We start from the raw sequence: 13,300 nt of genomic DNA, 5'->3' as shown, positions 1-13,300 counted from the left end.
AGCCCAACGAACGTAGCCATTGTGGATTTAGGCCGAATGCCGAATTTTGTTGCTACACGCTAAAATGAAGGGTTCAGTAATGTAGTAAGTATTATAGTCTTCATTCAAGTTAGTATAATGGCCCTAAGCAGTGAAAATGTAGGTAAAACTATAGTAGCATTATACAACTAAAAAATGTGAAAAAAAAACGAAAACAAATCTTGGACTTTTCTCTCGGCTAGGTTTTCCACCACTGAAAGAGCAAACAAAATTAATCGAACTATCCTGAAGCTTTGTTGTTATTCAAAACTGACACTCACGACCAAGCGACCAAAAACGACTTTACGCAAAAGGGCCATTTAATTAATTACCACTTACTTATACAACGGTAATAGAATGATAGATAAAATCTTAATAGGACCTCTACACAAACAAACAGTAGAGTTATATATCTATTACAATAGTTGAGGATGTTTTACACATACCGTACTTCCTGGCGCATTACCAAAATCATGGTTACAAAGTCATCCTATTCATCAGACAAGGTAAACGGGCTTGTCTTTTAGTATATATTGACTTAGCACGTATTGATGTGATCAATACAGGTTTAATTGTCATTGCAAAGGTGTCGTTTAGAAATAAATCATGGCTCGATTAGCTTTTGTTTTGATTGCTGTTGTCACTATTGCCAATAATGTATGGGTGAGTACATAATTAAGTTGTGAAATATGTTTAGCGGCTCCTTTCATTTGTATTCAATAATTACGAGTAGTGTTGCTAAAAATAAAGGTTTTTTTCACTGATCTTTTATATCAGGTCAACAGAAATGGCGATGTCTATATTGTGTGGAGAGTTTAATGATTCTAGCTACCGCGGACTTTTAGCTTCACTCTAGCAGGAGTAAGAAAAAATGGGGCCGCAACATTCTGGACTAACCACGAAACGCGGAGTGACTATCGCTAGGTCTTGCTTAAGGTGGACCGATGATCTGTGATTGCCTATGGATAACGGCAAGGAACTATATTGCATGGAAAGATTTATTAGAGAAATAGTGGCCTACTGAGTCTATAAAAGAGACCATCACTACAAAAAGGTAAATCCAAAATAGTAAAATATGTAATTAATAATTTCAGGCGATATCAGGAATCCAAAAGACCGTAATCCAAGCTGAGTTCGTAACGCGGGGGTTGTCCTGCTTAAAGAGCAATCCTCTAACCGTGGAAGACATTAACTCTCTCAGAATGCTGAAATCGCCCGAAAGCAGCGGCGCTAAGTGCTTCACAGCTTGTCTCTTCAAGAATATTGGTATTGTAAGTGCATTTATATTTTCCTTGCTGACCTAACCACGGCCTGACAATGACGGTGAGCTTCGCTTTGAGGCCATTTGTGAAGGCCAAAGGCTGAGCAGAACTCCAGAAGGTTCGAGATCGGACGACTTAGTTGTCTGCCTAAAATGTGGTATAAAGCGGGGATGAAAGTCCCGCAAAGACCGAACCCTTCTTAGGGTAGAAGTCATGGAAAATCAGGGCGCAGTGGGCAGGGGCGTAGCTAGAGGATATGGCGCCCGGGGCAGTCACCAAATTTGCGCCCCCTGACGACTGACAAAAGTTTCCCTGAATGAATGAATGTTTATCTTGCTGCTGTCTTTTGCCCATTTTGGCGCCCCCCCCCCCCCCTTGGAGGGCACCTGCCCCTCTGCCCCCCCTAATTACGCCACTGGCAGTGGGTAACCATGCGAGACCGAGGACCGAGAGCGGAGCGGGCTAAAAATGTTTCAAACGCTACTGGGGCTGTACCCGTATTTTTTTCATTATTTAATTCTTGCTATTGTTTTTCACTGCAGTTGGACAACTCAGGAGCAGTATCAGCGTCGAATGTCCGGCAGAATGCGAAGCAAGTCTTCGCTAATGATGAAACCAGTCTCAACAACGTTGAGGAGCTTGTCAAGGAGTGTGAGAAAGGTATTCTTAAACATATTGCTAGGAATGTTGCTTATTAGGTTACATCCATCAAATCAGTTGAGGTCAAGGTCTCCAGGAGTTCCAGGACACATAGTATATATGCAGTGCCGGCCCGAGTCCTTGATCAGGGTAGAGCGAAATGGGGTTTTGGCGCCCTTCGTTAAAGCTTTTAACCCTTTTTTTCATTTACCATTTTGGCGCCCCCCTTGACATCCGGCGCCAAGAGCGTCCGCTCCACTCGCTCTACCCTAGATCCGCCCCTGTATATATGCACGTCACATAATAAACATAATACCTACGTGATGACTGACGAATATTCAGAAGATGTGTTTTTACGAATTGCGACTTTTCTACTCAACTGACAAAAAATAGAGGGTAAAGTTACCCCGGCCACACACTCGACGAGTGGTATGGAAAGTACTGAGGGAAGTATGCAGGAAAGAATAGTGGCCGATGACGAGTAACGTGGCCGCACTACGTCTCTGCCTACTTCCCATACCACTATACGGATTTAATAATAATGACATTCAAACTTTTTTTTAACTCTTATACATAACCGGGAATCGAACCTGGTCAATATTCTTTATGTAATCGCGTGTAGTAAGTATTTGTTTGTATAATTGATCCTGAAAGTATAAGGGCCAAATTTTTGTTGAAGTTAAGTTGAAAGGATTTTATGTTTCACAATGGAGTCCGCCTAAGCTAATTCTGCACCTACTTTAATACAACAAAGAGTGGGAATGCCATTATAAACATCATAGTTTCATAAAAATTTATGGTGAAGTTGTCCCATATTTTGTCATTACAAATGCCATACAGAATTAGCTTCATCCGACCATTTTTTTTTATACTACGTCGGTGGCAAACAATCATACGGCCCGCCTGATGTTACGCAGTCTCCGTAGCCTATGTACGCCAGCAACTCCAGAGGAGCTACATGCGCGTTGCCGACCCTAACACTCCGCACCCTCGTTGAGCTCTGGCAACCTTTTTTTTTTTTTTGTCGGAGTGGGAATGCACTTACGCACGGTGTGTGGGACTCGCCGCTCCTTTTCCCTCTCTTGGCGAGAGGGGGGAGAACTGGCCCTACCCACTAAACCCACTCCGGCGTTTCAACCTCCTGGCCGTTCGTGAGGGCGCACTGGGATCGATAACATTCCACCACGGCGCCCTCCGGCATCCCCGGCTTGTCGCCAGAGTACCCTCACAATGGAGGGGGGATCAGAAACGCTTGGTCCCCCCCAGACGTACAATGCGGGTTCGACACCCGCTGGCCCTCCTAGGGCTCGAGGCGAGCATATGCTCTCAGCCTTCGACCCTGCCGCCTGCGTCGGAGAGGAAGCGCGTCAGCAGCCGCTTCTCGCTCCCTCTCCGCCTCCTCCTTCTGTGACATGACCTCCTCGCAGAAGGAGGCCACCGCTTCCCATTTCCTCTCGCTACACAGCATCGCCGCTATTATGATGTGTAGCGAGAGGTCCGCCACCCCCGTCGCTGCCCTGAGGGCAGCTCTTTCCACGGCCCAGCGACTGCACACCTCCAGAGTGTGCTGGGCCGTGTCGTCCACCGCGCCACATTCATGGCACTGAGGCCCCGGCTCTCTCTGTATCTTGTGCAGGTAGTGTCCGAAACAGCCGTGTCCGGACACCACCTGCGTCACCCTAAATGTCAGGGCCCCCTTCCTTCTCCCTACCCACTCATCCATTACTGGGAGGATAGCCTCTATGGTTCGGGTTCCATAACGGCCGTCCTCCAAGGCATCCCTCCACATTTCTTTCAGGCGCTCTGCGGCTGCTCGGGCCAACCTCTCCTCCTCCTCCGCATCCATGGGCGCCACGCGCCTCCTGGCCTCAGCCCTCTGCCAGTATCTTTCGGCCAGCACCCCCGCGTCCAGCTCCCAAGGCGGGGTGCCGGCAAGGAGGCATGTCGCTGCGTGAGAGGTGGTGCGGTAGGCCCTCACCATCCTCTGGGCCACCACCCTCTGCGGCCGGCGGAGCAGCGCCTTCGTGGCCTCCGTGAGTCGTCCGGCCCAGATTGGGGCTCCGTAGAGCGCCATACTCCGGACGACCCCCGCATACAGCCGTCTGCATGGGGCATTCGGCCCCCCTAGGTTGGGTAGTAGGCGGCCCAGAGCCGAGGCAGCACCCACGAGACGAGGAGCCATTCTCGTGAAGTGCTCCTTAAAGGACCATCTTCTGTCCAGGACAAGTCCCAAGTACTTGATGTGGGGCTTGACCTGGACATCTTCGCCCCCCACCCTCACTGCAGTGCCCACCGGCAGCTGCCCCCATGCCCTCGTTCGCCCGAAGACAACGGCCTCGGTCTTGGGCAGTGCGACCCGAAGCCCCAGGAGTCCTATGCGGTGCACCGTGAGCTCGGTCGCCACCGCTGCCCTCCTGAGCACCTCTTCCAGCTCCTTTCCTCGCACGGCCACCAGTGTGTCGTCCGCATAACACACGGTGACCGTGCGTGGAAGTTGCACCCCCCGGATCACCCAGTCGTAACCGAGGTTCCACAGAACCAGGACAGCCCTGCGGGACCCCGCACGCCATGGCCCTCGCGCCCCGGACACCCCTCCGCTCATAGAGCACTACCCGCCCCGTCAGGTAATGCTCTACAACGCGCCTCAGGTAATGAGGCACTCCATGGTAACGGAGTGCCTCCCCAATGACCGTATAGGGGAGGGACCCGAACGCGTTGGCGATGTCCAGTGACACTGCCACCACTCCCTCCCCCTGGCCTGCCGCAAGCACCCCGAAATCCCTCAGCGCGCCCACCGCGTCTATAGTAGACCGCCCCCTACGGAACCCGAACTGTCTGTCATGCAAGTTCGGGCCCGTTTCCACTAGGTGCCGCTGTATACGGGAGGCCAGGATTCTCTCGAAGAGCTTCCCGACCTCATCCAGCAGCACGAACCTCACCGGCAGGAACACAACACTATTAGTACAGTAGGGTGTTATTTGGCTGCGGTTTTCTGTAAGGTGGATGTACTTCCCCAGTTGGGCTCTGCTCTAGATCTGGAATTACATCCGCTGTCCTGTGCCCACCCACACAAATCGAGATGACATTCACATGTGCCCATATAGATACGACTCTAGTATTAAGGTGCCCACTGATTATCAGTCCGCCGGACGATATCAACCTGTTAGTTAGAACAAAAATTTGACAGTTCCGAACAACTGACAGGCCGATATCGTCCGGCGGACTGGTAATCAGTCGGCCCCTTTAAACAAGACAGTTCCGAAATATTTTCTGACATTTTATAATACCATACCCTAATGCGTTTAAAAGCTAAGGTTGCAAGTTTTTTCTGATAAAAATAATAATATCATTTATTTTACAGTGAATGCTGAAAATGTAGCCGATGACAAGGGCTGCGATCGGGCCGCTTTGGCTTTTTCCTGTTTAACTGAAAATGGAGCCAAGGTGAGCATTTAACACTATACGGTCATCTTCAGATATTATTATTCACAACTGGATTATTATTATTCAGACTGGTGACCAGTCTTCTCCGAGACCACGGGGACAGCGCCGTTCTCGAAACGTCGGAGATAAATTTAAAACGTATTTTACGCGATTAAGTCCCGTCGTTGTGAATAATAATGAGTAAAAATCGTGAAAGTTTAAATCTTCAGATTTATTGGATCGCTAAAGTTCTCTATAATATCTGCACCATAGCACAGAATATAATAATAGAACTAGGTACAGAAGATTCACTCCCTAACAAAACGCGACTATTACGCGCAAGGCGGCGCAAGCGCGTTCTGGCGTCCGTTCCATAGCGGTGCGCGGCAATTACCACGGAGTTTATTAATTCGTGGCAATTACTATGGCAAAAAATTTTACGATGTGCAAAAAGTAAAAAAAAATTCACACTAAAACGTGACGTAATAGAACGGTAATTTTTAGGGTTCCGTACCTAAAGGGTAAAAACGGGACCCTATTACTAAGACTCCGCTGTCCGTCTGTCACCAGGCTGTATCTCATGAACCGTGATAGCTAGACAGTTGAAATTTTCACAGATGATGTATTTCTGTTGCCGCTATAACAACAAATACTAAAAAGTATGGAACCCTCGGTGCGCGAGTCCGACTCGCACTTGGCCGGTTTTTGGGACATCTTTTTTTATAGGTGGGATGGAGAATGCCGACGATTCTGAGAATGAGCCCAAGAATGTCCAGATTTGAAATATATTTATTTTAGAAAACGCCCAGGTGTCAATTGTCAGCGTGGTGAAATAGGCACCTTAGCAGCTGTATATAATCTAAACTTGAAATATGTTGGATGTTCATTTACTTATTTAATCTTTTTTGTTTTCCAGTATGGCCTCGATCTCAAGTTTTAGGAAAAAAAAGGAAAACTGACCACCCAAAAAGTACAAACATGACAAGGATTTAAGGATTATAACGAATAAATGTTGCATGCCCTATTCTATTAAAGAGTTTTATTGTTTCTAATTTAAAATACTTACCCTTGTAGAAAATTTACAATTGAACGATTTATTGTATAGGTACCGTACCGACATATAAAAATATACCACATCCTCTTATTCTTAAGGGGCCCACTGATTATCAGTCCGCCAGACGATATCGGCCTGTCAGTGGTTCGGAACTGTCAAATTTTTGTTCTATCTAACAGGTTGATATCGTCCGGCGGACTGATAATCAGTGGGCACCTTAATACTAGAGTCGTATCTTACTTTTCAATTTGTTATTATCCCATTAAAAAAAACTTTAAATTGGCGGCCAAAATTTTACTGTAATCGTCAATTCGTCAGTCTTCGCCCCCCGGCTGATACTTTGTCAGATGATAGTTTAGGTGCTATCATGAATTTAAAAAAAAGACAGCCGGTTGTATCGCGGTGGAAAGACCGCCAGTCGATGACATGAACATGTAAAATAGTTATTTGTTATACAAGGGTGCAAAGTTGTATTTTACCCGCGAGTGTGGAATTGAAACACGAGCAAGCGAAAGGATTCTATAGTTGAACCACGAGCCAAGCGAGTGGTTCTAAAATAGAATCCTGAGCGTAGCGAGTGTTTTAACACACGAGAAGTAAAATACATTTGCACCCGTGTGTAACACAAAACTTTTCCCCTCACTATAGCGAGGAAAGTGCCACAGACGTTAGATCATTTTTTTACGATATTATAACAAAAAACTCTGGAAATTCTGTACTTTTACGTGAGAAGTTTTTAAGTAAAATTTTTGTTGACAATGTTGACATTTCTGACGTATGAAATGTCAATGATGCGTTTTGAAATTGCATCGACTTAACTTGTGCGTTCAGAATTATATTTAACATAATTATTAAAAAACAAACGTTTATTATGGAATTTTAAGGTTTATGACTTAAAATCATTAAATAAAGCTAAATCTGGTATTTTTTATTAGATTCTCAAACCATTTATTTAATGATAATTAATATCGAACGAACCATTATTATGAGCGTTTTACGTTTTGTTATCTGTCAAGCTACTTAAACACGCTCCATCCAAGGTCAAATTACTTTCCCCACTAGTGGATAAAATGCGTTTTTCCCCGCTTGTTTTAAAGGATAAAAGACGGCTTTCCGAGCTAGTGAGGGGAAAAAAAATTTTTTTATGCATTGCCTTCCGATTTATATTGTGTCAGTGTTAGATACTATGTTAAATAAACAAAAACCGTCAGTCGGTTGTATCTTGTATCGCGGTGGAAAAATCGTCAGCTGTCCACATGAACATGTAAAAAATACGCACCCTACCATTTTATATCCACAAAGTATGCGTAATGCGTCATCCGTTTACTGAAACCCTGAAATGCTACAAGCAAAGTTTCATGAATGTAGTATTACTATTATAAAAATGTAAAACGCTTATTTTTTACATGTTCAGGCCACTAGCTGACGTTCTTTCCACCGCGATACAACCGGCTGACGATTTTTTATTCACAATAACATCTAAACTATCATCTGACGAAGTATCAAACGGGAAGCGATGACAACATTTTTTTTACGTGTTTCGGTGGCTGCCATTCCTAAACCCACCAACGGAGCGGCAGCTGACGTCCACGAGGGTTCATCATACATAGCCGTTAGACATACGAGTTATCGCCCGGGAGGCAATTGGTCATGGAAATCTGATCCTGGCTCGCGTTATTACTTTTAACTTGCCTCAAAATATTACCTAATTGATTATGCGCCAGTGGCGAGGTGGCCTAGGGGTTCATGGCGTTAGCCGCGATAGCCAAAGACGCCGGTTCGAATCCGGTCTTCACCAGTTTCACCCACTGGAGGGCTTCGTCACTATTTCAGTTTATAATAAAATTGAAGAACGGTGGTTAATTTAGTAGGGCTTCTAAAAATAAGACACTTTGTCAACAGCATAGGTACCTATATTAATTTAAAAGTGTATAATGAAATTTGTTAACAGTGACAGATAAATCTGTGATCAATGAGCCATTTGACGATTATAGCGGTCGTTACGGGTGAATCCTTCTTCCGTGGTTTTTACACGTCGAATCCAAACTGTAAACAAGGATATTATATAATTTAAAAAAATTATCAATTGGTTGGCAAAGATGTGCCATTATCATTGCAAGATATTTCCAAATCGACTTCGCATTCTTTCGCATTGTGCCGTTAAGGGGTCCACTGATTACCAGTCCGACGGACGATATCGGCCTGTCAGTTTTTCGGAACTGTCAAATTTTTGTTCTAACTTACAAGCTGATATCGTCCGGCGGACTGATAATCATTGGGCCCCTTTACGCTGAGTAGAAAATTTGAAAATGGAACTGGCTATGTGCGAAGTGCGTGATGGGTGAAATTCAAGCGACGACAATATAAAAATGTAAATTTTATTGGGACTGTACAACATGTTCTGTTGTACGTCAACAATTAGGTACCTAAGTATCGTCCCTGGCAATTCGCCCTAGGGCCGCCTCTGAGATAATTATTGTGTACTAATAACCATGCACCCAGTAGGCCTAGCAAAGGACGGGCGCGACCTAGTATCTCGCCTGCGAGGTAGGGCAGGGCAGAGGCTATAAAAGTCCTCTAAATAATACAGTAGGAATAATACCTACTGGTAGTCTATCTCACGGGCGAGATACTGACGGACCCTCCGCCCTGTAGGCCTAGCATGTCCTATGCTAGGCCTACAGGGCGGAGATGCAGCTAGAGACAGAGTGAATAGGATAAAGATTCATAACGTAAAATAATACCTGAGCAGCGTTTGCCACCATGCATTTGTGCGCGAGCATAGCGCGCTCACATCCCTTGTCTCCGTCGCTCACTACCTCGCCATTTACTGAAAAATAATAGTAGATTGTTAACCAAGGAATGAAATGGTGCCTTTCAACCGAGTTAAACACTACTTTTCATTTCCAATACGAGGAAAGTAAAATACATGTCCATTTAAAAAAAAACGGATAAGTTTTAACTTTTGTACCTAGTACTTTTTGAGGATACTTTCAATTAACAATTTAGGTAAACATATCGTTATATCAGAATGGATACAACAAATTCATTTAAAACCAAAATTTTAATTGCTAATCGTAAAAGAAGAGAAAAAGGTACATAGAAATACTGCACTATAACAAATAAGTGAGTGACACGAGCCTCAAAAGAAGGTAAACATGAATATACTGACTGTGCGAGCAGGAATGCAGGTAATCCTCGATCAACTTCAATTCCTCAGGATCGTTGAACACCTTCTTTGCCAATTCAAGCATTGTTTCTTTCTGCAGCATACCGTTGCTATCCATCTGACGATATAACGGTAAACATTTGGTTATTGAAGTCAAAGTTAAGGTTTAAGGCAGATAGATTATCATGGAGCGCTCTCATGGTTAGCTTCGTCTCAACCCACCGAACGATCCACACTCCAATTTCTTTTTATGATATAGAAGGCAAACCAGCAGACTAATCTAAACGACGAATCGCCCATGGACACCCGCAACACCAGAGGCGCAACACAACGCGATTGGATAGCAACGTTAGACTTTGGATCATTTGGTAGAACATAGTTATTAAATAAAAGAGAAGAATAGAACAAACGAACGAACTTGAGTAGGTAAAACGCACATAACAGAAGCAGAAAATGGGGAGTTGAAGTTAAAGAAAATACTTCTACAGGGTGGGCCGGAATAATCCGACTAGACAGAAAAGAATAGAGATGAAGAGACTGACGTAATACGTAATATACACTCACCATGCCGGTTAATTTGAGCACGCACGATAAGAAACAAGGCGAGTTAGGCCCAGTAGGCACTTGCCTAGATTTCAGTGCGGTGATGTCCTCTGCAGTTATAGGGTTGTCGTTCATACACTTCATACCCATTTCGCGAAAATGCTGCCTTATTATGTTCCTCTGGTCTTCTGTCATAGCCTGAAAGTAGGAAGTAGTCATGATATTGATAATGTTGGTCTATGATAAAAAGCATGCATCGTTTTCAATTTTTTTTTCTTAGCATGTTTGAGTATCCCACTGCGGGGCAAACGCCTCTCCCCTGGTTCTCCATAACTCCCGATTTTGTGCTTCCTCCGGGCAGTTGTAAGAAGGTGTCAAAGTCGTCTCGCCAACTTCTCCTGGGCCTACCCCGCCCACGCTTCTTTACCGGCATCCACTTGGTGGCTATATAAGCCCACCTATTCGGATGTATGCGAATGCGATAGACGTGGCCGGCCCAGTCCCATTTGAGCCTGGCGGTTTTTTTGCCAACATCAGCAATGCGGGTTTTGGAGCGCAGCGTAGTGTTCCGAAAGCGGTCGGTCGTTTTAACACCTAAAATGCTGCGCTCCATTGCGCGTTGGCAGCCTTCGGTTTGGACTTCTGATTTTCTGTGAGTGACCAAGTTTGAGCACCATAGGTTAGGACAGGCAGTATACACATGTAACTCAAATAATGTATGAAAAAAATCACGTGACTTTTCGTAGCCTCTGTCATCCCCGTCGCCCCAGTATATTTTTTATTTTCATTTGGCGTTTGTCGACGTACGATTTTCATCTTTGCTATAGTCTATTTTTTATTCCGTCTAGTTTTTTACGTCTTATATTTATATTTATAAGACGTAAAAAACTAGCAACACATGAAATGTCATTTTAGTCTACGGTATAAAAAAATAGACTGAACAGCTATCGCAGTGGGTTAGATAAACATAATTGGCTTATAAGAGTTTGTCATTCGGACTCGTATGTAATCAAATGTAGTATATATTGAAATAAAATTTGAACGTTTCAAACTTCACTAACTAATATCTACGTACACTGACTAGTGACCATGGGTTCCCATATTGACGTAATAATTATACACTCATTCGAGCACGCAAGCTAAGACGCGAGAGAGAATAGAGGCAGTATTCAAAGTGCCGAAATGTAAAGGAGTTGCCACACTAGATGCGTTCTGCGGTCAGCGGTCAGGTCAAACCCGCATTATGTATGAACAACATTGACAGCAACCTTTGAAGTTGAAGTTTGACCTGACCGCTGCCCGCAGAACGCATCCAGTGTGGGAAATCCTTGAGTACCGTAGATATGGACCTTGATTACCTTTTGTATTGTTTTCGAGCTCCCGATATTTCGACGTAGTCTAGTGAAACTATTTTAGCGTCCAATGTTTTTTGTCTGTATGTTTCCTTTTTTTCATATATGTAATCTGTTGTGGCGTTAAATAAATGTATTTTCTTTCTTTCTTTCTTTCAAACTAACCGTGAATAATTCAAAACTGTAAGACTATCACTTGTATGGAATCCTCATACTGTTAGTCTTGCCCCGAGCAAAATTAACTATGTTAGTCTTACCCCACCTTACCTTATGGCATTTTTCTTTAAGCCTTTACTTTTAGGTAGTTACAAGTATAACTAACAAAATGTTCACTTACCATAGAGTACGACGTCAACACGAGAACGTACAGAGAGCAAAATAACACCGATACTTTAGCCATTTTATTCAAATTAGTAAACTTAATAAACAGTCGAGCACACAAGATACTACAACAGATTGCCAAAATTCGGCAACTCGTATCATTTTATACTGTTGACAAGTATGAACTAATTATTAGTCTCGTAGTAAATTAGGTAGTTGACTCTATTATCAATTTTTTTAAAGGAAATTCGGGAGGTCAAACTGCCCAGTTAATGATAGCTAACGCCAAACATTCTTCCTTTAACCATTGTTGGCAACTCCAACAGTAATATTATAAGTCATTCATTCATTCTAAACCGGTTACCATGTGTATGGATGGTATAGAAAGGATCGCAATCTCTTATGGCAGAATTGTTGTATAAGTGACCGCGTTAAGCTTTAAATAATAGTTCCTAATCTCTCCGGTGGCGCTAGTTAGACTCTGGGACATGAATATAACATGAACCATATAAGGCAACAAATAACCCGACCAAATTACGTAGGTTGTTTTTGGTAGTATTTCGGTGTATGGTGGCGCCGCCTAATTACTGTTTTTTGATGGACACTTTTCATACATAGAGATTTGGCTCCTTTATATAGTCTCCATGACCATGTGAACCGCTTAACCAGAGTAAAGTAAGTATAACAGGTAAAAAGAGCCCTCTTGAAGCATTTTACAGAAACTCATGTGAAAGCACCATCTCTGATTTGCTCCCGAACTAACTATGTATGTGTGCGTGCACATCTACATATGCATCCGTACGTGTACTTTCGTCCTACATAATATTAGGGCTACTTGGGCGGTTTACAAGTCAATTTTTTGTTTGATTTCTTGTAACTTACAAAAGATTTTTGATTACGATATCAAGCCGCCGTATGCTTGATTGCCACCGACGTGGTATAAAAAAAAGCAAAAAAAATGACTCGTAAACCGTCCAAGTAGACCTAATCTTATGTAGAAAAGGTTTTAAAGCGTGGAATTAATTTAACAAAAACAGTATTTTTACAGTATTTTTATTGCTTTCAATTTGGCATACAAAGATAGTACCTAATAAGAGCAGGTGGCGGTACCAAAGTTGGTACCAAGTAGGTTTAATCCATCGCTTGCAGCTTCTGACTCTACATATATCCATTTTCTTTGCAATAATTGTCAGGTGATTTCTCCCAAGATAGAATTTCGGGTAATACCTACGCCACGCCACGCTCTGTAGCTCCGTACACAGTTTGCTCCAGATTGCTCCAGATATTGTTTAAAATTAACACGTGAGTAATGATGACATATTTCGGATCCATCTTGTAAAACTAGAGAATTTCAGGCATAGGCTTAGAGGATACTATTATAACGTCTACCAAACGGAGGCGTTCCCCTCTGTCGAACATAATCGGCAAATGGCCATACATAATGTATGGACTGACGTTTATCTGACATGGCTATTTTTACGTTACGTAATTACGTATACATTTGACGTTCCCCTCCCCC

The 13,300-nt window shown here is 43.5% G+C and overlaps 2 protein-coding genes across 3 annotated transcripts; one reads left to right on the top strand and one right to left on the bottom strand.

Moving 5' to 3' along the window:
- Window positions 1-382: 382 nt before the first annotated feature.
- Window positions 383-6,362, top strand: LOC134748054 (general odorant-binding protein 28a-like). 2 transcript variants are annotated; one of them, XM_063682786.1, is made up of 5 exons: window positions 383-524; window positions 1,113-1,289; window positions 1,823-1,940; window positions 5,281-5,363; window positions 6,259-6,362. In XM_063682786.1, the coding sequence occupies exons 1-5, from the start codon at window positions 450-452 to the stop codon at window positions 6,280-6,282; spliced, it is 477 nt and encodes a 158-aa protein (XP_063538856.1). In that variant the 5' UTR covers window positions 383-449; the 3' UTR covers window positions 6,283-6,362. The 2 variants fall into 2 exon arrangements, with proteins under 2 accessions (XP_063538856.1, XP_063538857.1); XM_063682787.1 differs by lacking the exon at window positions 383-524 and adding an exon at window positions 554-681.
- Window positions 6,363-8,273: 1,911 nt separating this feature from the next.
- LOC134748056 (general odorant-binding protein 28a-like) lies at window positions 8,274-12,013 on the bottom strand. Its single transcript, XM_063682789.1, has 5 exons — window positions 11,798-12,013; window positions 10,130-10,306; window positions 9,569-9,683; window positions 9,141-9,226; window positions 8,274-8,442 (listed from the first exon to the last, which is right to left on the bottom strand). The coding sequence occupies exons 1-5, from the start codon at window positions 11,858-11,860 to the stop codon at window positions 8,425-8,427; spliced, it is 459 nt and encodes a 152-aa protein (XP_063538859.1). The 5' UTR covers window positions 11,861-12,013; the 3' UTR covers window positions 8,274-8,424.
- Between the last annotated feature and the right edge of the window lie 1,287 nt (window positions 12,014-13,300).

This window comes from Cydia strobilella, chromosome 15 (genome assembly GCF_947568885.1).
Source record: "Cydia strobilella chromosome 15, ilCydStro3.1, whole genome shotgun sequence".
In the NCBI taxonomy this organism is placed as follows: Eukaryota; Metazoa; Arthropoda; class Insecta; order Lepidoptera; family Tortricidae; genus Cydia; species Cydia strobilella.
This window is presented reverse-complemented; position numbering and strand designations above follow the sequence as displayed.